The sequence below is a fragment of the Sylvia atricapilla genome, chromosome 27, assembly GCF_009819655.1.
Source record: "Sylvia atricapilla isolate bSylAtr1 chromosome 27, bSylAtr1.pri, whole genome shotgun sequence".
NCBI classification, from domain to species: domain Eukaryota; kingdom Metazoa; phylum Chordata; class Aves; order Passeriformes; family Sylviidae; genus Sylvia; species Sylvia atricapilla.
The window spans coordinates 467,656-494,341 of record NC_089166.1 but is presented as its reverse complement, the minus strand read 5'-3'; the positions used below and the strand labels follow the sequence as shown (position 1 = coordinate 494,341).

The 26,686-nt window shown below is 50.3% G+C and overlaps 1 protein-coding gene and 1 long non-coding RNA gene across 5 annotated transcripts in view; both read right to left on the bottom strand.

Moving 5' to 3' along the window:
• Window positions 1–26,686, bottom strand: part of KANSL1 (KAT8 regulatory NSL complex subunit 1) — a 76,117-nt gene that overhangs the window by 13,281 nt on the left and 36,150 nt on the right. For all 4 annotated transcript variants that reach the window (XM_066336855.1, XM_066336858.1, XM_066336857.1 and 1 more), the window contains exons 3-5: window positions 6,644–6,785; window positions 3,695–3,799; window positions 223–335 (exon numbers count right to left, since the gene is read on the bottom strand). In XM_066336855.1, coding sequence (XP_066192952.1) covers window positions 223–335; window positions 3,695–3,799; window positions 6,644–6,785 — 360 coding nt within the window. The remainder of the gene's footprint in view (window positions 1–222; window positions 336–3,694; window positions 3,800–6,643; window positions 6,786–26,686) is intronic.
• LOC136372330 (uncharacterized) lies at window positions 24,353–25,105 on the bottom strand. Its single transcript, XR_010745470.1, has 3 exons — window positions 25,060–25,105; window positions 24,951–24,977; window positions 24,353–24,424 (listed from the first exon to the last, which is right to left on the bottom strand). It is a non-coding gene; the product is annotated as an uncharacterized lncRNA (long non-coding RNA).

Sequence of the window (26,686 nt, the reverse complement as noted above, 5' to 3'; positions counted from 1 at the left end):
AGCTCAGTTTAATTCCATTTTCAGCAAAACAATGCAGCAGAAAACCTCAAGCAAGCAATCTCCTCCAAAATGTTTCCCAGCATGATCTACTACTGTACTTTTTGAAAAAGGACACCATCTATACCATCACCAGGCCAGTTACAACCCAGTTACAGCCTGGTTTCCAGTGGGACACTGCCAAGATCATAAAAGCAAACTCCTCCAGGATATCCAAGAGCTTACGTGTTAATAACTCCATTGACGGGTCTTGGTGCTCCACAGGGCTTGGGATGGGATTCAGGAGTATTTGCAGCAGAAATACCCGAGTTTTCTAGGGGCTGGGATCCAGACACACTCTAAAGAAAGGTGAGAAAAATATCAATTAATAAAAGCTTCTTGAACAGCCACAATTTTTATTGCTGGGTTCTAGCTGAGGATTCTGCACTGCAGCCATGGATCTCCACACAGGACTTCAAAGCAGGGTCCAGGAGTCACGGCATGAACAGGAGACCAGGGACACAAGGAGATCTTAGGGAGCAGCAAGAGGATGGATACATGGCAGCTCTTTCATTCCAAGATCCAAAGGACTTTAATTCCCCTCAGGCAACCAGGAGCATGAAAGTCTGAGAGCTTTAAGGAGATTTTAGTATTTTGTCTCCATGGTGCAAACAAGTTCATCCCCACCTGTAAACCTCTGCAGTCTGTCCTGCAGCTTGGTTTCTGTTCTGAGCCATGTGGCTGAAAGCTCCTGCCTAAGCACTTTGGGGGAAAACAGGGAGGGAGGGAGAGGGGAACCGACTTGCAAAACTGAATTTGCATTTTAACTCACTACCTGTGCAAACACAGTCCAAACAGCATTTCAGGGAGTGTATTAAACGAGTGTGAGCCCAGGCTGTGGGGCTTTCACGGGAGCAGGGCAAGTCTGTAACACTAAAAGTGCTGGATAAACACCAAGCTGGAAACACCTTTTTGGTAGAGGAAAGTGAGTCAAAATTGAGTTAAAAACACTGTGCTCCCCAATCCCTTCTGCCTGAGGTATGAAACACAAACGCTCTGGGCTCTGCAGGGAGCAGCAGGATTGGCACCAAGCCTCCAAGGACACCCTGTGACATCTCCCACCAGTGACATTCCTGCTCCCCACCCTGGTGCAGCCCACCACTGTGTCCCTACCTCTGGCACTCACCACCTTCAGCCCCACCCGTGCAGCCCCCTGGTTTTGGGGTTAAACTTTATTTCTTCCTTCCTGCAGCACTTCCCACACCCCCTGCCCTGTCTCTCGCTGGGGTTCCCCCTCTGAGCACACACAGTGGTGATGTGGTTCAAGCACCAAGAAAAAAGGCAAAGGCAGAGGACTGACACCACACAGATGGTCAGCCAAGCCCCCTGCTTGGCCCTGACTCCATCCCAACCCCATCTGGACTGTGGTAATTAAATCTTCCCTGCAAATGCCCCCCAACTCAATAAACAACAAACCAGGCCGTGGCAGTGCTGGATTCACGGTTTCCAGGAGAGCAGAGACCTGAGTCACCCAGGGAAGGGCAATTTCTAACAACTCAGACAACTTCTGCCTGGCCCCTTTGAGGAACTCTGCAGGGGTTTTACACTTCTGCTAAAAGAGACCTTTCTGCTAAGGGGGAACAAAGACAGGATGAGACCAACTCTGCCAGCCCAAGAGACAGAGGAGCAAGACCAGCTCACACCTGAGACACCAGGTAACCCCAGCAGCCCGGCCAGGTGGAGTCCTGCAGGAGCTGAATGCTTCCCTCTGCCTTCCAGAGGCTTGGCAAGGCTGAGGCTCCACGTGACACCCGCCAGAGGCACCCCTGGTGCAGCAGGGCGGCTGCTCATGACTCACAGCTCTTTTGAAATCTTTTATTTTCTCCTCCAGAAAGGGTCTTAAAGGAGGAACTTCTCATCCAAGGGCTCTCTCTCTCTGTCTTGGTGGCTCAAGATAGGAACAAGAGACTCAGCTGCTTCCTTTGCAGGAGCTGCAAAGGCTCAGTCCAACGTGTGTTTATCAGGAGCAGCCCAGGCTGCCTTTATCACCCTGAGATGGGTGTACCCGACACAGGAGCAGGGCCAACACCTCCTGCCCTCTCACACCAGCTCCTGGTGCACCTCCCAAGGGCTGGCTGGGCAGCCAGGCTGGGATCCAGAGCAGCATCCATCACACCAGGATCACAGCCCTGCTCCTGACTGAGCTCTTCCATGTGTTTTGGGTCTGGAAGTCCAGGTCTTGGGATCCCTGGGACTCTTGGACGGTGTCAAAGGTTCAGTTGTAGCACATCAGGGCAGCCAAGCAGCTGTGTGCAGACAGGTATCTCATGACCAGGAATGTCCCCTGTACTCCCAAAACACCCCAACAAAAGCAGGCAGCTTCAGACCTTCACCTATTACTAGATATTTCCCCCTAATCAAATATTTCAAGTGCAGCCCCTCACTAGACAAGCAATCCAAGGACCTAAAATCAACAGCCAGGTTATGTCTTCAGGGCTTCATGTTATTTCCATCTTCAGGCAAAAATATTTATTCACCTACCGAGTTTCCATTTCCCAGAAGACATTCCCAGGCCTTATTTGCACAGCCCTCCCCTCCACTGGTGATAGGATTAGCTCCTCCGGGGATTATCAGCCCCATCCCACGGACGAAGCCCAAGGACACGGATCCAAGGGAGGCACTGAGAGGAGCAGACCCAAGGGATGGGACAGGATGGATTCCTCCCTTGGCTCCACGTGTCTCTTACTCTGCAGGTTTGGGGAAAAGGCCTGCAGGGTGCCAAAATGATAAGCACCTCTCCAGGAAAGGCCCAAGATCCCTTTCCAGTAAGAGCCTCACACAGCACTGGAATGTCTCTGGGTAATCTCTGCTCCAGCAGATCAAGGCTCTGACTCAACACCCCGCCCTAATGAGCAGCCCTAATTAAGCACCAACCCAGGGGCTGGATGCCCAGGGGTGACACTTCCAGCCCTGTCACAGAGAGGTTGGGAGTGTGGAGTGATGTGCAAGGTCCTGTGGAAGGGGAATAAACTCTTTCCAGGAGCAGCCAAGAAGGCACACAGGGCTGCAGGAGTGGCCACAAGAAAGTGCCAAGCAGAACCTGCAGAAGTTTCAGGGACAACCCTTCTCCTACTCCACCACAACTTCCAAATTCTCCAGTTTAATACGTGGATGCATCCCCCAGGATCCAAAGCAATCCCAGGCAGGCTGAGAAGAACGACCAAGGCTTTAGTCTGTGCCCTACATTTCTGCATTAAATAATAAATACCTGGCACTCTGCATAGTTTCCAGTGCATCTCACTGCAATCATTAGTGCCCTTTCCAAGGGGAATGCTCAGGCAGATATTAAATAGCCACATCTTTAGGAGCCTTTGCTAATCATGCTGCTCTCAGTTTGAGGTACTTTTTTTGCTGGAGGGAAAGGATTAGTTAGGATTTTAAAGCTTCACAAAATGCTAATGCATATTACAAAGGTGCCCCCAGGAGCTCTGTTCTAAAAGGTGTTTAAATCCTTTTGTTTATTACCCAAAAATAAGGGAGGGGGTGAGCTGCAGACCGAGGTCAGTGATTCCCACCTGGAGTCACAGCAGGAGCTGCTCCTCGGGGTCACTCCCGTGCCCTGAGCATCCCTCTGCCCCACAGCCTCTGGGCTGACCCTCCCCTGCCCAGGAGTGGTGCAGGTGAGGAGCTGCACCCTCGGCCCACTGCTGGCACTTACCAGGCGCTCGGCCCCAGGCTCCAGCTTCACCTCAGCTCCAGCAGTTCGGGATGAATCCTCCCCTGCAGGCTCCGGGGGCGACGCCTCACCCAGAACTATCAGCCCCTGGAAGAGAGGGAACAGGAATTAACTGCAGAGCCTGTGCTCTCCACAGGGAAGCATCGCTCCTCCAAACCCTGATGCTGCACAGCAGGAACTGAATTCCCACCAGATGTGCCAAACCCAGTCCCCTGCTGCTGCCTGCCTTCTCCTGCCATCTCAGCTGGACTCTGAGAGGGAGGGACAGTGGCTGGAGCCAGCTCACAGTGAAGCACTGCCTGTCCCTTGGCAGCTCCAGGGACACAGGTGCCACACAGGGAGCTTCCTGCTGGAGCACAGCAGCGAGGCACTGCTCCCATCCCGAGGGTGCAACTTCCCACCACAGCCACAGGCAAACAATTCTGAGTGGGTGACAGAATCCACAGACTTGTCACTGTGAGCAGACTCCCCCAAAGAAGTGGTATTTACACAAATTCAGTAAGGGAAGAAAGACACTGCTATAAATGCAATGGGACAAAGAAGAGTGGCTGAGCAGTTTTATCAGGTTTAACAGATGCTGTCCTGTTTCTGTTTAACTGAAGCTTAATCTAAAAACAGGACTGCTTTGCTCTCAGAACAACACAGAGTGACATAAAATCATTGTAATTTTGCATATTTTGAGCTATACCATAATAAAGCAAATGTCCAAAGGGACTGGGGAGCTGGTGGAACCCACAGGCCACAAGCACAGCCCAGGACAAAGACAAACTCCAGTGAGCTGCATTTGGTCAAACAAGGAACTGTGAAGGGGCTGTTTGATCCACAACAGGCAGATCAGTCCCCTGACAGCGTTTCTGGAGGTTGGGGAGTGTGTCACAGCACAGTGAGCCTGGAGGGGAGCCTGGGCATTTATCTGGGGAGAGGAGAGAGCTGCAAGGCTTCCCTCAACAGCCTGCTGTTTGAAGTGCCTGCAAACAGGGTATTTTACAACCAGCTCTGAGCACACACCCCCTGATTCGGTGTTTTCCTCCACATCTCACAGGCTCCCACTGAGCCAATCCCAACTGCTGAGAGCACAATTCCTGCTGAGACACCCAGGCAGCAGTTTACCCTCAAAACACAGCGTTATTCCTGACTGCCTCGTCCTTCCCTTGCTTTGATCAGACCCAGCAATGTGTCTTCCTTGAAGGGTACACTGGGATGTAAACTCTAACATATAAAGGTAATTAACCTAAAAAAGAACGAATTCAAATTTCTTTGAACTTCAGAACTTGTAGAACTCTGAATTCCTGCAGCAGCAACATTTTAACTTCCTTATGGAAATAAGCTGGAGTTAAGTTATATTGATAGAAAAAACAAGGTGTTTCCAAATTCTTTAACTGTTTTCCTTGTACAATTTGAAGCCAAATCCATTCCAACAAGGTTGTGTGTCACTGAGAAACACACGGGCTTGTTTCTCTACTCTCCTACTCTAGTTCCAAGGCCTTTTAAGACGCTCTCTAGTTTTTCACTGGTGCAAAGAGAATCTGTTCCACAACCACCCCAGAGCTCAATGACAGCTGGGTGCAAGAATAATCCCCAGCAAACCCTATCAGAGGTGGGGTGTGTAGAACTGGTGGTTCTGTTTTTTTTCTTCTTCCTGCAGAACAGCCACTACCCAAAACACTCAAGTTCTGAATGCCCCTGTACCTTAAGGAACGTGTTTTATCTTAAATCATGTACTGGGTTATCACAGTTGAGTTTTGGGTTGAACAGATCAAAGAGGATGATCCCATTGGCCAGAATCTTTCACACCTTGATGCTGCAGCCCTAGATAAAGACACAGGGGATGTCTGTAACATTCTCAGGCTGTTCCACGAGCCTGTCAAGGTGTCATCACCTGGTGAAAGCCCTGAACCTGCCACATCATTACATGAGTTTTCTCATTTCTTGCATTGCTTAACTTTTAGCAAATAGCTGTTCAGCTGTTTTGTATTTTGTACTTAAAACCACGCTGCACCATCAGCTTTAAGACAGAAAATGGTTCTTTCTGCAGAATCACTCATTTGCCCACTTCCCAGAAGCCTTCTGCCCTAATCCCAGTAATGGATTCTGCTCACAAGCCGTGCTCTGCCACCCACTCATTTAGAGCCCTCACTCACTCAATTAAGCCTGTTTTTCTGCACAGCTGCATCAAAGTCCAGTCTGCCTCCTCTGCTTTCTACCCCTGAAGCCTCTCCCCACCACCCCCAGAGCAGCACACATCCTGGGAAAGGCGTTTGCCAGACTGAATTCCTGAGGATCTCTCAGTTGATGCAATACCAGGAGCCTTCTTGCCACAAACTCCAGACATTCCTTCCTCCAAGGCCTGACATTTAGATGTGCATGCCTGAACAAGTCACCATAACAGTCCCCTTCCCCGTCCCCTCTCTGCTCTCCCCCGTTCTGCCACCTTCTAAGAGCAATGCTAAAAAAAATTCCTTGCACAGAGAAAGGTCAGCACCAAAAAATGGTCTTTTTTTATGGAACAGACTCATTTTTAAGCCTGCTCAGATAGCATCTGAACGAACTTCCTCCACAGGCCACTCCCTTTTCCACTTAATCTCAGTTGTTCTTATCCCCATCTTCAGCTACTCCCAGGAGGAAAGAATGGGAAGGTTTTAAAAAAATACCAAAGGAAAAGAGAAAGGCTTGAGTGATGGGGAACAGCATCACACACACAACCAAAGGCTGACTGTAAAGCAAGGTGCTGCTCCCTTCACGTTATCACACCGACCCAGGGACAGGAACGACACTGAGCCCGGGCCAAACTGCATTACAATTAGTCACAGCTCCGCAATCTGCTCGGGAGAGAGGAAAGCACCAGGCTTCAGAGGGGCACTCTGGGTGTCAGAGGGAGCCCGGGGAGGCAAAGCAGAAGCAGAGGGGTGCCCAGAGGCAGCTGCTGCTCACCTTGTTGGCCCTGATCTGCTTGTAGATGTCGGTCTGCTGCCGGATGCGGTACTCCAGGTCCGAGACGTGCGCCTGCAGCCAGTTCCAGCGGCTGACGATGGCAGCACGGTCTGCTGCCCACCTCCACTCTGCCCTGCGCCTCCTGCAACGACACACACACACTGCTCAGTGCCCTGGGGCTGCATGGAAACCCGGGGGAGCCCAGAGACGGGGCAGCAGGACTGACAGCATCTCGGCACTGCCAGGAATAACCGAGGAGTTACAGACGTGCTGCAGGGGCCATGCCTCTGCAGAGCAATATTCCAGCATCTGCTGGTACCCAGTGACTGAAGCCTCCAAAAAAACACTGTCATCAGGCCCCAAATCCACCTGAGGAGCAGCCCACACCATGCAGCCACAATTAAACTTCAGTGATAAGTCTCACAACCACCACTGCTGGGGGTTAAAAGCTGGAGAGGACCAACAGGGTCAACCTTGCACAAGCTGCTCCCCGCCAATGGTGTGCTGCAAAGCACAGAGCAGGCAACAGCAAAGATTTCTGCATCTGATGGACGGAGCAAGCAAATAAAGAAGCCAGGAAATAACATCAACTGCCATCAAAACAGCCTCAATCCCCACTGCCGCCCTCCGGGGCAGAAAGGAACACAAAGATGGTAAGAAATGGACAAATCCTCAGCTCCACTCTCCACATTAAAAGCCACAATACCATGAAAATATACCCTAAGCACCCTGGCTGCTGTGGGTGAATACTAAGGCTGCCCAGAAAGGAAGGAAACACTGACATGGTGTGGAAACAAAGCACCAGCAGAAAGTGCTGACAAATCCATCTTGCTGCACAAAGCCTTTGCCACATCTGGATGCTCAGCAATTAAGAAATTAATCACAAAATAATTCCCTTTGCCCATTCCCCCTCCTCCTGTGGAGCAATTTTGAACCAGCCAGAGCACGTGGGGCAGGGGAGCCACAGCAATGTCCAGATGTTTCCTCCAAAATCACACCAGAAAGTCTTCTGCTGAGATGAACCCATTTCAGGGCTGAAACCAGCCACGACAGCAGAAGCAGCACGTGGTAAACGAGGTTTTGTACTGAGGCAGCCCCAGCTGCAGAGATGGGAAGGAGCAGAAACCATCCAAGTTCTTCAAAAGATCTGCACCTCCTGGCCTCTGCCCTGCTTTAGGCCTAACTGCTACCAAGTGCACTTGCCTAAAAATGAAATAAATACAAAAAAAGTCCCAGGGTTATTACGAGTTTCAAATCAACTAATAGAAATACCCTGAAAAGGAGGAGCTGGTTGCTTCAAACTGCAAGTGAAACCCGTGCATTCAGAACAAGTTATCCACATTCCTGCTGCAGCTCTGGCTGCCCAGGGATGTCCCTGCACAGCCAGTGTAGAGGATTCCCCCAAAACAGGCAATGGCATCTGCTGCCTCCTGCCCTCCCACCTTCTCCAAGACCTTTTCCAAAACACCTTCAGGAGTTCAAGTCCTTCCCTCTGGAATATCCCCCTGTGTGAAGCCAGATTTCAGCAGTGTGTTCTTTGGGGATCCACAGAGCCCCGGGAATTGTCTTCAGAATCAAATGTTGAGAGTACATCCCAAGTGCCAATTCCCTAATTTGCCTCTCCCAACATTACCACACACCTCTGCCTGCTGGAACACAGCTGTATTTAACTGTGCTGTGAAATACAGACTATTCTTTTGCTCAGATTACACAGAATTTGAGATTAAGTATAAAAAAATAGTTTTAAATCCATTTAGTTTCTTAAGCGACACGGCAGCACAAGCAGCAGCAGACCTGCTCCTCACCTTAAAATCAGGACACATCCTCCCCCAGAAAAACCCACTGGATTTGAACCAAAAATAGCCCCCGAAAGCGAAACACAGTAATGCACACTTCATCCTCTGACACCCTGCGGCAGCAGTGGAGGAGGGGAGAACAGTGATGCCTCAGCCACACTTCCCAAAACAGCACCAGCCCAGGGCGGGGCTGTATTTAGAGCTGAGCCTCCCCAGTGGGGTCCCACCCTTCCCTGTGAGCTGCTGGCAGCCACATCACGGGATGGATGTTCCCCCCACGGGATCAGCTCTGGACCTTCCTCAGCTCTAAGGCCTCTGTGAGCATTTTGGGAAAGTGATTCTTTTCTCATCTAGCGTTAGATAGGAGTAACCACACGGAGTGTGATGTCCTGCAGTGACCACTGGGATCTGAAACCTCCACTTGCTCTGGAGGAGAGGAAAACCCTCTCCTTTCCTTCTAAACCTGAGGAGAGTCTTCAGGAACATGGAGAGGGACTTCCCACAAGTGCATGGAGTGACAGGATAAAGGGGAATGGCTTCATACTGATAAAAGGAAGGGTTAAATTGGATATTGGGAACAAATCCTTCCCTGAGAGGGTGGTTAGGCCCTGGCACAGGGATCACTTAGTTCCAAGCCCCTGCCATGGCAGGGACACCTCCCACTGTCCCAGGTGCTCCAGCCCTGTCTATCCTGGCCTTGGGCACTGCCAGGGATCCAGGGGCTGCTCTGGGCACCCTGTGCCAGCCCTGCCCACCCTGCCAGGGAACAATTCCTGCCCAATATCCAACCCCAGTCCCAGCTTCAAGTCCCCCAGTCAGCCCACCCACCCACCAGCCCACGCTGCTTTTGCTGAGTCCAGGCAGCTGAATTCCAACCAGGCAGACAGACAGCCCCAGCAAACGGAGGGAATTAGAGATCAGCAGACTTCTTTTTCACCAGGAGACTGCCCTACTAAAGGCCCAGCTGCAAAGGGAGCAGAGCAGATCCGCCAGCTGCCGCTGAACCATCCCGGTGAGGACACGGAGCAGCACAGGAAAGTGGAGCCAGAACTGAGTCCAGATTGGGGAGTTACAGGCTGAAGGGGAGCTCCATTATCAGAACCACTTCTAGGAATCAGCAGAATGAAAGAGAAACAGCCACTGGGGTCTGAAGGGAGACTGTTTCTGCCACTCCAAGCACTTGAGCAAACCCAAACCATCTTGATGTTAAATGAGGAGTAACAGGTCACGCTGGAGCAGTCGATGCTGGAAGAGAGAGAAACACAGCACAGGAGCACAGAAATTCTGCAGGCAGGCTGAGAGCTGCACAGCCACGGGAGGGACTCACTGGGAACCAGAAATGCCCCTGGCAGTGCTGCCAGAAGGAGGCACAGCCCAGGGCAGCCCAGGACATCACAGACTGATGCCACAACAATCAGCTCCAGCTTTCCAGGCACTTTCCATCTGGCTCCCCTCCTCCCCTCTGTGCTGGCAGTTCCCAGGGGCTCTGCTGTCCCCTGGAATGCAGTCACCTTCCAAAGCACAGACCACGCTGTATCCACTCTCATTTACTCTTTCCTACACAGCTCTGGACAAAAATCACCTAAGAGTGGTGCAAAGCTCTGGGGCTTGAGACCTTTCCCCCAGGGACAGCCAGCTCAGCCTCCCTCATCTCCAGAGGGAAACTGGGGAGGTCTCAGCCCTTCCAGAGAGGAGCCTCACCATGGCTTTAGGGCAGAGCCCAGGAGGTACAGGGTGGGACCTTTCTTCAGGAAGACAGCCAATTCAGCTGCTATTTTCCACTTTGCTCCTGTCCCCAAATATTCTTCACATTCATTCCTCAGCTCACCAAGCTTTCATACTATTATTATTATTATTATTATTGTTATTATTATTATTATTATTATTATTGGACTAATGCAAACCCAGATCAGTGTGTAGAGCAGAGCAAGAGTTAAAGCTCTGCCAAACCCACTCTCACGATGACTCTGAGGGAGGAAGAGAAAACCCCACACGGCTGGAGAACAACCTCATTAGCTGATCATAACACTTCTGCCTGCAAAGAAGCCAAAGTGAACAGTTTGTTCAGCTGAACACCCGCCCCCAGCCCGGACAGAACCATCAGCTCTGAAGGGCTCTCCTCCTCGCAGCATGTGCTCAGCACTCTGCTGAATCTCCTTCCAGCCTCCCTGGGCTCATTCATTCCCACACTCACACAAACCAGCACCTCCACGGGCTGGGAGTAAAGGCTGATTTCCACTGAAAAGCCCCAACTGCTCAGGGAAAACTCGGGAGCACAAATCCTAAAGCATGAGCAGGGCTAAGCCAAGCTCCTGCCCCAAGACAGAAGTACCCAATTCCTCGCAGTAAACCAAAAATCAGCATTTTATTCACCTCTGTTCTGGGATCACCACCCCAGCCCCTGCAGAACTGTGACACTGTTTGCTCCAACTATGTTCAGTCCATTGGGAATTTTTCCTTTAAAGCTCTAGTTAAGATGCCATCCTCAACAAATTATGAACCAGGAATGTCCACTTTCCCCTCAAAATGCCTAAAATACAATTGCTCAAGCTTACAACAAACATCTCCTAGGAGCATATCCTTCTTTTTGCTGAGTAAGGTCCTTTATCAATATTATAACTTTGCTTACAGCAGCTTCCCAGTAGGCCTGGGTTGCACAGGAGAACCATTACCTTTCTTGGACTCAGATTGACACCAGGAGTTAAAATTATTCCACAAGAAAGTACAAAGTGACAGAAGCACAAAGCCATTGGAAATTGTGCTCTTCATTTTTTTTCCTCCTCTTTACATTAAAGGTAGGATCTCACCAAGAGATTTGTAACTTTCTTCTGGCAAACTCAAGAGCTAAAGGCCAGTGACTCCTGTTCACTAAGAGGATACAGAAAGTGATGACAGAGGTTTGACATCTTCACTAATGCATGGTGAGCACAGCCAGCAACAACCACAAGCCATTATCCTGAACACTGCAACTCCATCCTAAAGCTGTGCTTGCTGCCAGAGCAAAGCACCAGAACAGCAAACCAGCTCCTGGGCTCCCTTCAGCCCCATGAGAGCACCTCACACTCGGCAGCACGGGATGATGAGACTTTCCAGATCGCTGGAAAACAACCTTCCCTGAGAATAATGCAGTGAGCACATCAAAGGAGAGAAGGACGGGGGTGTTCAGGGTTCTGAGTTCTTCACACAGAACTGAGAGCACAGCAGAGAGGAGACAATCACGGCACAGAGTAAACTGCTGGAGAAGTTACTACACTTGTTCCACGGCAAAGCCCTTTGCATGTGTGCAAACAGGAGTCTGGTGTCCAAGTGGGGGAGTGCTGCTGCAGCCCATTAGTGCCACAGTCCCCGGGGGAACGAGAACAGGCACTATGCAAATCAGGAGCCATTGTTAAAAGGGAAAATTTATTTCACATTCCTGAGCAGCAGTGTTCCTGGAGCATAACAATTGGAGAGGCCCTTCTGCTGAGGATGGCACATTTTTATGCTCCACAGTAAATCAATATTCCATAATACAGAAAGGACATGAAATGATTGCCAGGGTGAGGACGGCAGTCCCGGGCTTTGGGGGGCAGCACTGACACCACACCGTGTCACAACAGGATTATTTGGGACACTTCTTCATGGGTCAGGAGAATTACTGAAGGCAGAATTCATGGAATGATTCTCCAGGATGTTAAAACCTTCCAGCTCATAACATAAGGCGAATGGCACCACCAAAAGCATTTCCTGACTGTGCTGCTCCCAATTTGATCTAAACAAATGCCACTACAGCTGTCTCAGTGTCCCAAAGCTTCCCCACTTGGGCAGCACCAGCAAAACAACCTCACAATGAGACACCCAAGAAAAAAATGGAGCTAATCTCAAAGCAAGGAACTCTTCCTTGCAAGAGGGGAGTTGACTGTTCCTTCAGTATTTACCAAACTTCCCAACAACAGGGCTCAGGACACACTCACACAGGATGCACAAACTTGTTTTCAGCTCAGCCACTTCTGCTCACTGTCACTCAGGATGGAAGTGAGCAGGGCAACAAATAAAACCTGCTTCCATTTTCCTCTGGGTTTATCTCGCAGGAGCTGGAGCCTTCCTCAGTAAACACTGACACAGAGGAGGGAGCAGCACTGGGTACTCCCATCTTCCCAGGGATCAAAAAGCAGCTTCAGTCTCTTCACTTCTCATTGTGCAGCCCTTCAGAGCTGAGGTCAAAGGGGGTTTTGTCATGGCCCGTGGGGACCAGGGGGGCTTTTGTTTAACTCCACAGGTTCTGCAGCCCAGGATCAAAATGAGACTTCAGGATAAGTGATTACACTGAAACAGGCTCAGCTCGAGGCCTGGGAAATTTCTGCGCTGCTTGGATGACCTCACCCTCCTTATCTGCTCTTTCATGTCCTGAGAGGAAGAGGAGAGAGCTCTGCAAACACGTCTCCAAAAGCAGGATTCCAGCACGAGGTTTGTGCTCCTGAGCACATCTCTGAGATCACTAAATTACTCTCTGCTCTGTACCTGGAACACAAAAGCTCCTGTAAAGTTGGGTTTTTTTCAGTTTTCCTTAGAGTTCATTAGAGCAAGGAGGATTTTAAGCTCACACAAAGGCATCAGTCGAGAAGCCCAGAGAGTTTTTGACTCCCCATCTCTGGAAATGTTCAAGGCCTGGAGCAGCCTGGTGGGTCTAGGGAGAGCTGTCCATGGCAGGGGTGAGACTGGATAAGCTTTAAGGTTCCTTTCAACCCAAACCATCCCATGATTCTAAAAAATACATTTGTTTGAAGCACCTAATGACACCAGGACAAAGGTAAGGAAGGTCTCCAGGAGAAGTTCTAGCAGTGCCAAACACTGAAATGGGTTGGGCTTGGAAAAAGGGAGTTAACACTGGATTTTAGGGGACATGAAGCAGCACAGAAGCATCAATGCAGAACTGCATCAGTGGAATGAATTCCACGAGCAGGTGCAGTCCCAAGGCTCCCTGCCTCCCAGGGGACAGCAATCCCAGCCTTTAGGAGAGCACTGGGAGCACGTTCCATGAGTGCAATATCCCAGCTCAGGCTCACTCACTCAGGGGCTTGCCCTGATTTCCACGCCTTCAATCCAAGCAGCTTCAAAGTTGTAGGAAAAATGACATTTCCTCTTCCTCTCCGGCTTGAAGCACGGGGGCGCATCCCTGTTCAAAGCAACAGGAACACCAGGTTTTTTAGGGAAAGAGAACACCCACTGGATGCAGATATTCTCTGTGCTGCTGTGCTCAGCTCCTCTGCAGCCCTCTCAGCACAAGTCCCTGCTCAGGCCTCTCCCAACACAGCTCCCAGCAAAGATCACCTTTTTAATCTAAATCAGAGTGAGAATAAAGCTACACATCAATATTAAACCTGAAGGTCGTTTAGTCCAGGGAAGGGGCAGCCGTGCTATTTCTGGCATCACTCCAAGGAAAGTTTCCCCTCCCAACCCAAAGAGCTCTGCCAGTTAACACAGAAATAACACCTCTCTGGCCTCCAAGCCCTTTATCTAAGAACTGGGATAAAACAATCCTGGCTGGAGGACTGCTGTATAGTACACAGAAGTGTGGAAGAAGCCCAGAGGGAAATGGAAAGGGAGAACAGGAGACTGAGTGAGTCACCCTCTGCTCGGTTTTGCCTGGAGCCACAGGAAAGGGGCAGGGAACATCAGGATGGCACAGGCAGGAGAAGGGCAGCTGCTTCCAGACACTGAACTGTGGCCAGGCAGCACCAGGGGCAGCACATCAGAAGGTATAAATTATGGGCTCAGCAACTGTGTTCCACAGCAAAGATGCAGAAAGGTTTCATGGCACTGGATCAGATCTGACAGCCCTGGAGATGAGCGGGGAGCTGCTGATTTTGGGGTAGGCAAACTTGGGGCACAGGAGCTTTGGACAGAGCTGTCCTGGGGGTGGCTGGAGATGGCTAAAATCAGACTGTGAAAATCCAGTTGTATTTCCATGAGAAGAAAGGCCCAATCTGCATTGTTCAGCCATGTGAAACCCCTTTTATCAGCAATGCTCCTGCACACAAAGGACTGAAGAAACACGGGATTCAAACATCAAATGGGAGACACAAAAGATGATCTCTGCTTTCCAAGAAAAGGCTGAGCTCTGACCAGGTTGAAGAATATTCCAGAAGAGCAACTCCAGCCACTAATGAAGGGTTTTCAGGGAGCTTCCCATCTCATCTGCATTCAGCCACCAACAACATCTCGTGTCACTTCCCTGTGCTCCTCATCACAGCCCTGGCACCGATGGGTGTCTGTCAACACCCCTGAATTTCTCGGGCATTCCTGCCTCCTTTATCAAGTTCTCCATCACTTAATGAATCTCATTTAATGAATTTGCAATCCCTCTGTACGGTCCCACAGAGCACAGCTTAAGAGCCATATTTCAGCCCATACTATCTTCAGAACATGTTGGCCAGAAACAATTTGAAACCCCAGCAGTTTGTGGACAGTAGAAAGGAGGAGTATTTCACCCAACACAGGGCAGAGGTGGCACACACAGGAGCTGAACAACAACCACTGGGTGCTCCAGCAGGAACTGATGGAGAAAAAAGGAGCCACGGCTCCAGCTGGCAGCTCACCTGAGTCCTGTGGGTCACCTCCTCCCGTCCCCCCTGGCAGAGGCCACCTGCCCTTTGGGACAAGGACCAAACCTCTGGGCACGAGTGGCTGGGGAGGACAGGCACAGCTCCTGCCAGAGCTCCACCTGTGCCCTGCTCCATCCATCCCTGCTGCCAAAGCATCCCTCAGCACAGCCCAATGCACTGTGCAACAAGGGCAACAACTCCCCAAACACAGGTCTAGGCACAGGGGGCCTCTGCTGCTGGCTGTGGGCTGACAAAGGCCCCAATGTTTAAACTCACAGACACCCCTTTTACTCTGCGGAGAAAGAGCACGGAGGAATTCAAGCCCTGAGAGCAGGGAAGCCTTGGAGGGGAGCCCTGGGTGAGTGTGCAGAGCTGATGCTCACAGACTGAACGCTGGGCTCAGACGGGAACCATCCAAATGGCAGATTGTGTTTGCTGCAGCAGACCTGCAAGAGCTGGGAGAGGCCCCAAGGACTCCCTGCAGGAGTTCACACAGTGACCCTGCATGGGTGAACCCAAACACAGTCACAGGCGTGGAGATGCATTTCTCCTGCAGAGCCAAAGGCTGCAGCCACAGGAGAGATCACAGGAACCGTCACTGAGAGCAGAGTGAGGGACTGACTCCAGGCTCCAAGAGGAAATCCACATCTGACCACGGAGAAACTGAAGGACAAACAGAAAGGAGGAAAGGCAAGAAGCTGACAGCAGAGTCCGTATCTGTGTACCCGTGGTGGGAATCTAACACTTATTTATCACAAAGGAAGATCCTCCCTTAGGGAACAGGACACTGACACTGTGGAATCCCGACTGAGCAGTGGGGAGAAGAATGAAGTCTTATGGCTGAAAAGGCTCAAAGCTGGGCCTCCAGCCCCAATCTGCTAATTCCATGCTCCATCACAGACTGGCTGTTTGATCCTGGCCATGGAACTTGCCATCTTTTTCTCATCTATTAAATGGCCAGAGGAGTTCTGGCTCACAGTCAAGAGCCTGTTATCTGTGGGGTATTTACTGTCCCAGGCACAAGATCACTGTAGAGTGGAATGGTTTTAGCATCACAGAAGACATTCCACTGTAACCATCGATTTACTACCTTCTCTCTTTTAATTAATCAAACACTAGTGGAAAAGGCTCCCTCTGATCAAGGCCAGAGTCCCTCCCAAGCACAGGGGATGTGGTGAAGAAAGTCAGAACAAAGGGAGGGGTTTCACCTTGTGGATCTCTGATACTACAGCTGCCCTCCCCATCCCCACCAGGATCTTCTGGAGCAAAACACGTGTCACAGATACACACACAAATTTAGGATTATATGGGCTTCATTTCATTCACTGAGATTAAAAGTGAGGGGTCAGCTGCAGGTTAACAGTCCACTCATGTAGTAACTCTGTTGTTTGGGCTTTTAATCAGTTCAGCTGCATGAGGCATCTTCAGTGTGAATTTGGGGAGGACTGTGCAGCCATTCCCATGTCACAACTTTACACCCTCCTGAAAGCTTCCTCCTCCTCTCCCTGCAGCTCAGGCTCTTCCCAGAGACTCTCTGGCTATTCCCTAAAGCTGGGGAAAGGACACGCTGTGTTCAGCAATTCTTTTTGTCCCCTTGTGCTCCATTTTCCCTCTTCAATGTCTCAAAAAAAAAGGAGAAAAAACAAACCACAAACGAAACTCAAAAAGCTACAGCTATTTCTCCCCTTAAGTAATCCTGAATATATTATCATGCCTGACCTACAAAAGAAAACACGACTTGATCTACAGAAGCCTCCATCAAGGGCTATTTTGCCTTTTTGTTGTTTTGTTTTTGAAACCCTTCCCCCAAAGCTCTGGTTTTGCAGCATTTGAGACTGGACAAACACTTTCCAAGGAAGTGGCAAAATTTCCTAGATGTATCTGCTGAGAAAGCCACTACCCAGAGACATCAGGGACACTGAGGAGGTTCCCAAAGTCCTGCCATTCCTCCACACCCCCCTCTGCCTATGGAACATTCAATTCTGGCAAAACAAATGAGGCTGGACAAGAGCAGCCAGGTCCAGTGGAGACAGGGTCCCTGCAGGGGCAGGGGTAGAAGGGGATGATCTTTAAGGTCCCTTTCAGCCCAAAGCCTTCTGTGAATCTATGATTTTATCCTTTTTTGGAACTGAATGTAGGTAAATGGGTGAACAGAGATGCTCAGCCCCAAATCCATCAGTGGCAGGACAGATCCATTCCCACTGTGCAGGCAGGAAACCAAAAGGGAGCTGCCTTATCACCACTGCTGTGTCCTCCTCCTCCCTCCCTGTGTTTTTTCTTTGCTATCTCAAGCAGAAAGTGTGGACAATAAAATGCCCTTTCCAGAACAAATCCAATCCTCCTGCTTTGTTCCCTGTGTGTATGGCACTGTCCTGCCCCAATCATATTAAGATCTTTTCAACCTTTTTTACAAAGCATAAAAATATCTCCAACTCAGAGCACTCCCTCCCTGCCAGGTGAGCTGCCAGGTCCTGGACTGCTAAGTCCCTACTTGACCATGAAAAGGTACTACAGAGGTTTGGGGGACTGCAGGCAATTCACCTTTTTTCCTTGGAGTATGTAAGGAAAAGGAAGAAACGGCCTGAAGCTGAAGGACAGCAGGTTTAGATTGGCCATGAGGAAGAAACTCCTCACTCAAAGGGTGGGGAGCCCCTGGCTCAGGGTGCCCAGGGAAGCTGTGGCTGCCCCTGGATCCCTGGCAGTGCCCAAGGTAAGGCTGGACAGGGCTGGGAGCATCTGGGACAGTGGGAGGTGTCCCTGGGACAGTGGGAGGTGTCCCTGCCAGGGCAGCGGTGGCACTGGGTGGGCTTTGGGGTCCTTTCCAGGGCAGGGGTGGCACTGGGTGGGATTTAGGGACCTTTCCATGGCAGGGGTGGCACTGGATGGGATTTACGGACCTTTCCATGGCAGGGGTGGCACTGAGTGGGTTTTGGGGTCCTTTCCATGGCAGGGGTGGCACCGGGTGGGCTTTGGGGTCCCTTCCAACCCAACCCACTCTGGGACTCCACAAAAGGAGGCCACCACACTGGCTGCTCCCACTGTGTCTCATCCCGTGTGTGCCAACAGCCATCCCACTGCTTCCAGAGTCTGGATGAGTTTGGGACCAGCTGCAGCAAATCCAAGCCTTAATCCTTCCCCATGAGAAAGGAGAGAACCACAAGGGCAGGAGCCAGGAGGCTGCTGCCACCCCTCAACAGGTGTGGACTCAGAACCTGGACTGGTGACAAAGCCTCAATGCTCCCCTTCATGCCTGCGAGTTCTGGGACAAAGAAATCACTGTCCAAAGCCTCAGAAATAAAGTTCCTCTTTGTGAGAGCTGAACTCTGACAAGCAAGAGCTGCAACCCAAAGCCAGCTCCACCTCCTGCAGGGACTCGGACAAATCCCACCTCTGAGGTTTGTGCTGCTGCTGTGTCCTGCCCTGCCAGGACCAGAAAATTCCCTGCACAGCTCCGGTCTGAAACCACTCAGGTGTCATTTGGGACAAAACCAGAGACATCCACTGAATCCAATGGGCTGGAGCTGAGAAAACTGAACAAAGGGGAACAGGAACTAAGTCTGGTCACAATTCCAACACTCCACTGCAGCCATTGCAAAAGGGGTTGTGCAAACATATTTCATAAATAGGTCAGAGAAATGAGAAAGCAGATGACAGACAGATGGCACAGAGAAAGCAGACAAGGAGGAAGAAGGGGGCAAGAACATCTGAGCCAAGAAGGAGCAGCCAAGGAATTCTTCAATGAAATCCCAGTTCATTTAAACAGCTCTATGCTCCAAACTTTACAAGAAGTAAAACACAAGGAGAAAGTCCATTTTATTTTGGACAAGGATCCCCACAGATGGAATCACATCTCCAAGCACCAGATGCTGTTCACCTTCCAGCACCTCAAATTAAGGTCATTCCTGGGAATGGAGCCAAAGTGCACTGGTAATTAGGGTCAAAAAGACAGCACGAATTTAGGGCACACCAGCTTTAATGCTAGCAAAGCTCCACTGGCACCAGCACAACCTCTGTACAAACTTTACAAGAAAACCATCACTTGGTGTGTGCTCAAGGAAATTATTGTACCAGAACATTGAGCAATCCATCAGAATAAGGGAGGCCTCAGACTCCATCTCATCTGCTGACATGTCCCCAGGTGAATGACAGACTGGTTTGGGTTGGAAGGACCTTAGAGCCCATCCAGCCCCACCCTGAGCCATGGCAGGGACACTTCCCACTGTCCCAGTGTCCAGCCTGGCCTGGGACAGCTCAGGGATGGGGCAGCAACAAGCTGCTCTGGCCAAGACACAATAAACCTCTCACGGCAGAGCCAGACACATCAGAACTGCAACACACTCCAGTATTTTCACTGCAGTACACAGTAAGTCTCTCCAAGTCTAAAACTCCATGTAAGTAAACAGGAATGTTTAAATGTGTAAAGATAACTCTCTTTGAAAAAATCTTTGGTACTCGACAGGTTCTTGACCAAGCCATCAGCATGGTTCTCACCCACAGAGCACACAAACCACGGCCCAGATGATGAGCAACTGAAAGGACAGACCAGGAACAGGAGGCATTTTGAGTACTTTCTGCAAAACAAAAATCTAAATAAACCTTGATTGAAGGAACAAAAAGTAGTGAGACGTATCACTGACAGCAAGATGGTTCACTGCTACTGACAGCAAAAGAGAGCATGAAAACACACTTAACACTTCTGACTGTATGCAGCTGACACAAAAGAATATAGGGCACAATTGAGTATTGGAATTTATGGGGGTTTTAAAAGACAGAGAGAAAAATGAGTTTGGATCACTGAGGAAAAGCACTATTGGATTAGACCACTACCAAGCCTTCGTTAAAACAGATGGGAGGGCTGGTAAATGATCCATCAACAAGCCAGAAAATTTTAAGTGAAGTTTTAAGTAAATGACAACAGATTTTAAAAGCCATCACATCTGTCCAAATTCAAGCTCTGTTCAGATGGCAAGAGGCCACGAGATCACATCCACAAGTTCTTGTATTTGCTCCATGGCTTCCCAACCCAACAGCAAGGGAGGAAACAAGAACTGATGGCTACAAGACCAACCTAAGCAGGAAAAGAATGGGCTTGAAAATCCATTCCAGCTCAGGCAAACGAGCCTTTACTCAGCTCCATCAGCCTCCACAGTGACGTCTTCTCACACAGATGATCTCATCTGGCCTTATGATCCAAGGCAAAAACAAGTATTCTTGACACCATTCTCTGAGCTTTTCCTCCTTTCTTTTCCTGCCAGTTCTCTCAGGATCATTCTGTCTTCTCCCAGCAAAGTTTCTGTCCCCCTGCCCAAGGCACTGCATCACTGCATCCATGGCACTGTCCTGCTCCTTCCAGGCCAGCAGCTGGAAGATCAAGCTGTGCTGTCCACATACACCCTGTGCTTCTTCAGGAGAACTTAAGCACAAAAACATTTCCAGTCCCAGCAAAGTGTCCCAACCAGCAGCACCCAGCAAGGACTGAAGTATTCAGACACCCAGCCCTGCTAACTCTGACGTGGATGAAAGACAGAGGCAAGTGTCTGGACCCCTTCTTGGAAGGAGCTGCCCAGTGGCAGCTCAGCCCTGACCCACACCTGGCAGGAAGGAGGTTTGAACCAAAACACCTGTGAAGCAGGAGATGCTCAGGCACAGGCAGAAGGTGCAGCTGCCCCTTGAAACTGGAAATCCTGCTGGAAGGGGATGTGGAGCTCACACCTGCCTCACACATTATTCAGAGGACAATAAAGAATCTAATTATGTTTGGAAAGTCACTGCCTATTTATAGCACGTCATCAAGTGTGTTACCAGGAGAGCTTCAAGCAGGTCAGGGTTACAGCCCTACAGTCACCTGCACAGGGCATCCTCAAACACCTGGGCTGGCCTACACTTGAAATAAAACTGAGCTCAAACACAGCTGGGTCCTTAAAAGCAACCCTCCAGCACATGTTTGCTAAAAATCTTAATGGAAACATCATTTAAAGACCTGTATCAGAAGAGACAGAGATAAGGGTCATGTAACCTGTGAGTGTCTGATTTATGACAGGTGAGCTGAGCAGGGAGAAATTCAAACATGTAATTAGAAAACAGGAAGGTGGAACAAGCAAGAAGCACCTCTTGCAGCTACTCCTAATGAGCAACCCCAGCCCCTCAGCAGAGCTCCAGAGTCACCCTCCCACAGCCCAGCCAAAACTCTGAATCACACAGCAGACAAGAGCAAACAGGGAAAGTGCCCCAGCTCCCATTCACTGGGGAATCTGATTACTCAGATTGTCCCACAGCTAATGGAAAAAGAGACACGGTGTGACAGAGGTGACACAGCCAGACCTGCAAAATCAGTGCTCAGTTTTCCCTCAAGCACCCACAGAACAACCCAGCACCAGCATCTGCCTCCCTCCCCTTATGCTGCTCACACTGTTGACAAAAGCCTTTAAAGATGCATTTAGTAATAACTGAACTTTTGTTTTCTTTTTCAAGAAAAATTAGGCCTCTGTTGATTTCACAGGGCAGGAAAAGGACAGGCTGTGCCCATCTTCAGCTCTTCTTACAGAAAATGTGTGCAAAAACATCATCTAATTGCAGCAGTGGAGCATCTCTGCATCTGCTCACCAGGAACCTCAGGTCAGGCTTCACAAAGCTACAGAAAGAGGGACAAAGGTGAGGGAATGGGAAGGGGGTTAATAAATGTCAAAATTCATCATGCAGAAATTCTGTTCAAGCACCTACAATTCCATGATGAAGAGCACTGACCACGTTTGTTTTCATCTCTCCATGCCCTCACAAGTTCCTGTAAAACCTGTCTCAAGACAAAGGGGATAAATCCTGGGGCAGTGAATAAAACCTGTGACCCTCCTTTCTGTGTTTCAGTGCTTCTGGATACATTCTTCTTTTATAGGACAACATCTTCCACTTCACAGCTGAGAAACCAAGAAACTGTAATTGCTTCAAAACAGCAAAGAATTCCAGAGTAACTATTCCAGACTTTACAACACTGGTGGGAATAAATCCTCAGTGAATAGGACTTCAAAAAGCACCCTGTGCCCTCTTCCTCTTTCAACTGGCTAAAATAAGACTTAAGAGGAAATCTGCCAAGACACCAAAGAACAAGGCCACCTGTTCTGCTAAGGAACTAAGGGAAGCAACAATCGCCCTCAGCAAAAGCAGAGATAAAAGTTTTTAAAGCTGCACCACAATCTGAGGGAGCCACAATTGGTTCTCAAGGACTCCCCACCCCGTGATGTGTCCTCCTGTCCCTGGGAATGGCAGCAGCTCTGAGCTGCCCAATCCCCCCACACACCACAGCACTGGGGCTCTGCAGGGCCTGACAAAGTCTGTGCAGAGTAATTCAAAGTTAAAATATTTTACAACAAAAATAAACATTGAAATTAAGAAAAGAAAAGAGGAAGGAAAGAGCTGGAGCCCTGGCAGTGTCCCAGGCCAGGCTGGACAGGGCTGGAGCAGCCTGGGGCAGGGGAAGGTGTCCCTGGGGCAGGGGAAGGTGTCCCTGTCCTTGGCAGGGGAAGGTGTCCCTGGGGCAGTGGGAGATGTCCCTGGGGCAGGGGAAGGTGTCCCTGTCCTGGACAGGGGAAGGTGTCCCTGTCCTGGACAGGGGAAGGTGTCCCTGGGGCATTGGGAGATGTCCCTGGGACAGGGGAAGGTGTCCCTGGGACAGGGAAGGTGTCCCTGGGACAGGGGAAGGTGTCCCTGGGGCAGGGGAAGGTGTCCCTGTCCTTGGCAGGGGAAGGTGTCCCTGGGGCAGGGGAAGGTGTCCCTGTCCTTGGCAGGGGTGGCTCTGGGTGGGATTTAAGGTCCCTGCCAACACCAACCAGTCTGGGATTCTCTAATTCTGTAACTGTGTTTCCTACACCTTTTCTGCTCACCTAACTCTGCCCTTTGCCTGCCTGAGATGAAGCAATTAGCAGTGGTGTGGCAGCAATGGCAGGGCAGCTCTGTGGTTTCTGGAACAGGGGATTATGCCAGGAAAGCTCTGGGATCCAGCTCCTGAGCACAGTGAGGGGAAGCAGGAGCTCTCTGCTGCCTCGTTTCCCAGCAGTGACATCGGCTCAACCTCCATGGAAATGTGAAGTCTCTCTCCAGGAGGATGGACAGGGCTGAGCTCCCAGGGCTGCTGACACATCAGGGGGTTCACACACAAAAGTCACTTCAGTCTTCCTCCAGCACCCAGAGGAACCATCAGCAGCTATTTATGAACGTGTATCAGACAAAAGGGGTTTATTCCATATATGCAGAGTGTGTGTATATATATATATATATATAATATTTTTCTCTAACACTACGGACAATGCAGACAGCCAGTGGCTCTCACACCTGAGTAAATGTCACCTAAAAGAAAGTTGAAGGCTTAACTGCCAGGTTAGCTCATGTTTGTACAGTGCTTTCAAGATAAAATGCTCTGTGTGCTAAGCATTATCACCAAGTCTAAGGAGGGCAGACTCAGCTCTAGGAGAGATACTAGAATTACAGACACACAAATTAAAACACTTGGAATCTTTCCAGAGCAGATCATTCCGAATTTGTCTTTCTGCTTGTCAGTACACAGCTCCACAAATGTCTGCTTTTTGGAGACAGGGGACAGAAATCCACATAGTCAGGTTCCTAGAAGCAAATAATATCAAAACCCATTCCTAAATGGCAGAAGATTATCCTCAAAACAAGGAATAAAACGCAGCTTCACTTTTGTCATGGGATACCCACAGAGCTTGAGAAGTTTCAACTTTATGGCCCATAAAATTTTTCTGACCTTCACAGTGTGAGAGCAAACCCCTTAATGAGAAACTTTAGCGAAAGAAAAGCTCTAAAAGGTTCAACCAAAGTATTATATACAAACATGGAGTATTTATATAAATATTTATGTGTAGTAAGCTCCAAAAGGAGATTCAGGCAAGAAGCAATCAGAGAGGCTTCACAAAAAGCACGGCAGTCTCATGGAAAGCCACAGCAGTGCCTTCACCCAAACACCAGCTCAGGTCTTTGTACCTGACCAAGCCTCTGCACTGTGCTGGGAGTCTCTGGAACAGAGCTGAGTCTTTAGCCAAAGTTTATTTTCCTCTCGCAGAACACTGAGTACTCACATATCAAAAGCCTTGACAAAATTCCTGGGGCTTCACATTTTTCTTACTCCTAATGGAAAGCAGCCTGGCTGGAGCTGTGGCTATTGTCCTTGTCACTGGGATTTCCAAGCCTCGGGACGTGGGGTGGCAGCTCCTGGTGCCCTCGGGAGCCTTGGGGAAGGTCCCCATGGCAGGGCAGAGCCCAGCCTGCTCCCTGCACACAGGAATCAGAAATCTTTGTGCCCACTGAGGCTGGCCAGAGGCAGGGAGCTGTGCCCAGCCAGCTCCAGCAGCAGTGCAGGATCCTCGGGGAGCCAAACACACCCTGCCTGGCACCTCCAGCTCTAAAACCTGCCCCTGGCACCCCCAGCTCTAAAAACTGCCCCTGGCACCTCCAGCTCTAAAACCTGCCCCTGGCACCCCCAGCTCTAAAAACTGCCCCAGCACCTCCAGCTCTAAAAACTGCCCCAGCACCTCCAGCTCTAAAACCTGCCCCTGGCACCTCCAGCTCTAAAACCTGCCCCTGGCACCCCCAGCTCTAAAAACTGCCCCTGGCACCCCCAGCTCTAAAACCTGCCCCTGGCACCCCCAGCTCTAAAACCTGCCCCTGGCACCTCCAGCTCTAAAAACTGCCCCTGGCACCTCCAGCTCTAAAACCTGCCCCTGGCACCTCCAGCTCTAAAAACTGCCCCTGGCACCTCCAGCTCTAAAAACTGCCCTGCCACCTCCAGCTCTAAAAACTGCCCCGGCACCTCCAGCTCTAAAAACTGCCCTGCCACCTCCAGCTCTAAAAACTGCCCTGCCACCTCCAGCTCTAAAACCTGCCCCTGGCACCTCCAGCTCTAAAACCTGCCCCTGGCACCTCCAGCTCTAAAAACTGCCCTGCCACCTCCAGCTCTAAAAACTGCCCCGGCACCTCCAGCTCTAAAAACTGCCCCGGCACCTCCAGCTCTAAAAACTGCCCCTGGCACCTCCAAACCCAGAGCCAGCCCTGGGCTGAGAGCACACAGGGCACAGCGTGGGCACAAGGAGGGGCAGAGCCTGGAACAGGCTCCAGGAGAGGAGATTCAGGACAGAAAACTGACACCTTCAAGAGAAAGTTTCTTACTGAACACCAACAACCAGAACATTAACTTCATTCCTGTTCCAACAGGGAGCAGTGTTAATTAATTACCTCCCCCATGCTCTGCTTTTCCTCTATTCTTCTCAGGTATTTTCAGTAAGTATAGAATACTATATAAAGAGACAGGAGCCCTGCTGGAGCTTATAATTACATCTAAAATAACAATACTGCCTTAAATTTCGGGTTAAAACATAGTAATACAGAAAATACAAGTCCAATTTTTAAGTGACAAGTACTTTGCATTACAGAACCTTTTTAACACACTCCCAGCTCTCAAATAAACTGATCACACACAAACTGCAGCTGGGAGCAGTTCCAGCTCTGCCAGGGCCATGAGAGGACTGCAGGCACCCACACAGCAGCAGCCTCTCCCCAGCAGGAGCTGAGCACTTCTCTGAGAATAAGAGATCAAAATCCATCACCAGGATTTATTTATCTGTGCCAGGGGGACAGGAGGCTGCTACACGCAACTGCCCAGTGGTTCTGTGCATTAATCTGTTTATGAGAAAGATTACATTTAACAGAAGAAAACAGCAATATCTGCACATCCCTCTGCCAACTTTAGTCTTGAAACTGAACTGCTCAGAGGAACAGGGGAGCTCATTCTGGAACAGCTTAACAAAGATCACAGATTGCATGGGAACCACAGAATCCTCTGGGCTGGAAAAGATCTCCCAGACCATGGAGCTCAACCTGTGCCTGCCCCCACCCTGTCCCCAGCCCGGAGCTCTGAGTGCCACATCCAGCCATTCCTTGGACCCCTCCAGGGATGGGCACCAAATCTCCCTGGGCAGTGCCAAGGCCTGAGCCCCTTTCCATGGGCAAATTCCTGCTGCTGTCCCCCCTGAGCCTGCCCTGGGCCAGCCTGAGGCCATTCCCCTTGTCCTGTCCCTGTGCCCTGGGAGCAGAGCCCGACCCCTCCGCTGTCCCCTCCTGTTGGGGACTTGTGCAGAGCCACAAGTTCCCCCTGAGCTCCTGTTCTCCAGCTCCCCCAGCTGCTCCTCAATGGACTCTGCAGACCCTCCAAAAGGCCCCCCAAGCCCACCCAGTCCCACCCCTGCCACGGGCAGGGACACCCTGCACAGGACCAGGCTGCTCCCAGCCCCACTGGGTGACACCCAGCACCTGCCTCCTGCACTCCCTCATCCCAAAACACCACCAGGGCCTCACCCCTCCGTGCAAAGTGCACCAGGGCAGCTGGCAGGCTGCCACCCAGGCTCCAGTTCATCTCACCACCAGAGTTTTCCATGTTTGAACCCCAGCTCTGTGAGTCAAGCCTTTACTACGGACAATCAGGAGCCACCCTTGGCCTAAGGAGAACAAAAAGTATTTGCAATCACAGCAAAAATATATAGTTGCTGAGGCCACAAACCCCAGCTGCAAGAGTTACTGAGATATTTATTAACACTGATTCTCCCAGAAAGGTGTGCACTAGCAAAGCTTTTATACATTCTCGCATGCAAGGCAGACTTGAG